This window comes from Pomacea canaliculata, linkage group LG8, assembly GCF_003073045.1.
Source record: "Pomacea canaliculata isolate SZHN2017 linkage group LG8, ASM307304v1, whole genome shotgun sequence".
Taxonomy (NCBI): domain Eukaryota; kingdom Metazoa; phylum Mollusca; class Gastropoda; order Architaenioglossa; family Ampullariidae; genus Pomacea; species Pomacea canaliculata.
The window spans coordinates 17,956,541-17,959,579 of NC_037597.1; the positions used below are offsets into that span (position 1 = coordinate 17,956,541).

General features: G+C 43.8%; 1 protein-coding gene across 1 annotated transcript; it reads right to left on the bottom strand.

Moving 5' to 3' along the window:
- Nucleotides 1-3,039, bottom strand: LOC112570153. The gene is made up of 5 exons (XM_025248440.1): nucleotides 2,710-3,039; nucleotides 2,159-2,212; nucleotides 1,613-1,864; nucleotides 1,214-1,336; nucleotides 1-317 (listed from the first exon to the last, which is right to left on the bottom strand). Exons 1-5 carry the CDS (start codon nucleotides 2,911-2,913, stop codon nucleotides 243-245), a joined length of 708 nt encoding a protein of 235 aa, XP_025104225.1. The 5' UTR covers nucleotides 2,914-3,039; the 3' UTR covers nucleotides 1-242.

The following is a 3,039-nucleotide window of genomic DNA, read 5'->3' on the forward strand; positions in this document are numbered from 1 at the left end:
GAAATTTAAAAATTCGTCTAGCTGCTCAAGACTTTTTATTTCTTTGTGCTTACTTAAAAAAATGTCATTTGAAATAGTTAACCTGTCGATGAAGGGGAAACAAGATACTACGACAGTCTTAACAAGTATTTAGCAAGCAAGGAGTCATCTTGAGGTGAAGACAGTGCAGTTCCTGATTCACTGTTTGTTCGGTCTCGCGCTCAAATGGTAAACAAACAAACAAAAGTCAAGGCTGTGTCCGGCTAGCACTCTATGCTGGTGGCGGTGTAACCTGGCAGTTGCAACGGTCTCCACTGAATCACGAAGTTGCAGAGTTTCTGAGTGAAATAAAAGTGAAAGAGAAGGTTTAGTTAAACATAAACAAGGACAATAGTCTACTTATCTCGCCTCTCTTTCTCTCGTTCATGCAACTCATACAAGATTCACACAGGTATTCAAGCACCTTGTCGCTCGTGCAACACACGCACGGAGTGGAAAGGCAAACACGGGGGTAAAAGGGAGGGTGTGTAATCAGAAAGACCGCTTGAAAAATGAACCCAGTTTGTTTTTTACTAGCCTCCAGCCTCACAATCTGATATAATTGCTATAATAGCAAGTGTAAATCAATGTAAACATTTCCTGGTTGCAGATGAATCGGAAGTAGGGTATAGTCCTTTCTATCGTCCTTTACGAAATGCTTACTAGTATACGACCATTCCAAACTAAGAGCAAGAGAGATCACTGACTGCAACATATTCCAAGTTTAAAGAGCTACCTGAAGGCAATTTAACAAATAAATGTGCTTTCTACGATTCTTTGTTAGAATTGGAATTCATTTATTTATTTATTTTATTTATTTATTTATTTATTTATTTAACAGATAACTCATTCTACTTATGACAAGCAATTATTCAAAACATTAAAAAAGAGGCCAAACTCGTTTAAAGTACGAGTGTCAGTAACTACAGGTGAGAGCCTGTGTTCCCTGTCGCCCTGTTCCCTGACATCACGTGATTTAGTCTGTGCACAGGGTCTGATGTCAATGTATGGAGGTTTGTACAGTGGAGCTTAGAGACTGGGGGCTAGTCACATGGAAATTCACATAATGAAGACAACTCAGTTATGTGAAAATATTTTTTCCTTCGGGTGGGTCTTTAACGAAGCAAGTAATGTTCAAAGTGTATACTTCCCTGAAGTTGTGCTCCCAAAGAAAGGAGATTGAACTACAACTCACCTGTCCACTGGGTGTGCAGAGTGACGATTGTGGTTGCCGCCTGCAGGTAGGGTCGTTTGTTTTAGGACAGGAGGTGGTCACAACCTTCACGTTGAAAAAGCGAAACGTGATGCCAGCCGATACCTGTGTCCACAGATGAAGCAATCTGAGTCTTTCAATTTTCTCTCCTCTAGTAAACCTATATATGACAAACATCCAGGTGTTTATTGACCTGTATATATCCCTGTATGTGACAAACTTCCAGGTGTTTGGTGAGCTGTTCCGTGTAGGTTGCGCCACATGCCCGACACGTGAGGGAATTTGTCAAATTATCGCTACGCTTCATGACAGCATGACTGAAGCAAAACCCCGTCACACAAATAACACAAAATACAGAAAATATTTTCACAGTGACAGTACCTGTCGAGTATAGGTTGCACCAGCCAGGTCCCCCAGCTGTGCATAAGCGTTCGAGTCGGAGGCGCAGACGGCAAAGAGGAGGGCGTCCTGAACCCTCCGGTTCGAGACTCGCCGCAGTGGCCTCGGTCTGCTGGTGACTACAGGAGGCCGGCTGTTGGACCTCCGGATGGGAGAGCAGGTGGGCCTCTGGGTGAAGATCGGGGCAGGAGAAACCCACGGTTGCAGCACGAAGGTAACATTGCATATCTCGTCCTGCGCAACATCCAAATGTTCGTTTTATGCAAAGGAGCAGACGTTGATTGTCGTCTGCCCATTAAATGCCTTTTATTTTTGTATTTTTTCAACTTTACACGCTTCCTCCAGAAGAAGACGGGAATATAAAGATTAAGCTTCTTTCGAGCGTAATATTTGAAGTTTTAAAATGTTTATGGAGAGGAGCCACTTCATAAATAAATTTCAGCTGCCGACAAAGAGATCTATTCGACCATGTTTACCTGAGCGTCATCTCAGGTAAGGTAAGTACAAAATTACATTTTGCAACATTACCTGGGCTCCACCGGTTACGCGCAGGTCAAGATACAGCTTTCTGCCGGCAACAATCTAAAATGAAGGAAAAACTCTAGTTAGACAACACTAACATAAAAAAGTTAGTTTACAAAAAACTGATTCATTAACATCAATCAATCATCAATATCAATCATCAATCATCAATGAGCTGCGAGGCTGTAAACGTGATCCTGGCAGTGTCCCTTCAATTCTCAGCATTCGTCGATGACAAGTGAATTGTCAGAGAAGATAAAAACGATAACTTTGATAAAAGACGACTTCACCATGGTGGCCTCAGTGTTGAAAACGATATGATGTTTCCTCAGAAATCATCTCTTTCCTTTTTTTTTTTTCCTCCAACAATAGACTGCCGTCGTTGACAGCAAAGATATGTTATGACTAACAGCTGTCCTTTTTTGCAAAAATCTCAAAACGAGGCATACATGTCCAGATTTAAAAAAAAATAGAAAACAATATCAAACCGGCGTAGTAGGGAGGCACGAAAGAGGAAAAGAGTTGTAAGAAAAGCTTGTGCCCGTTGCCTTGCCTACCTGTTGGCGAGCCCTTACGACCTCAACTACTGTCCTCGGCGCCGAGTCGCCCACACCGGCAAACACATCGTTGATCCTCTGCACGGCGGACTGCACCTCCTCGGACGTTGTGTTCAGCGTGATGTCATAGATGCCCCCGGGCACGGATGAAACGAGGGCCAGGGACAGGGCATGCAGCATCAGGACCAGCACTACAGCTGCCATGGCGGAGGACAAACAGTCGGCTGCTCCTCCAAACCTGCGAATGGTCGACTTTGTCAGCTCCGCGCTCAGATGTTGCCAGCTCGTCGTGTCTGTGTGTGCGTGCACGTGTGGCTGCTGTTGCAGAAG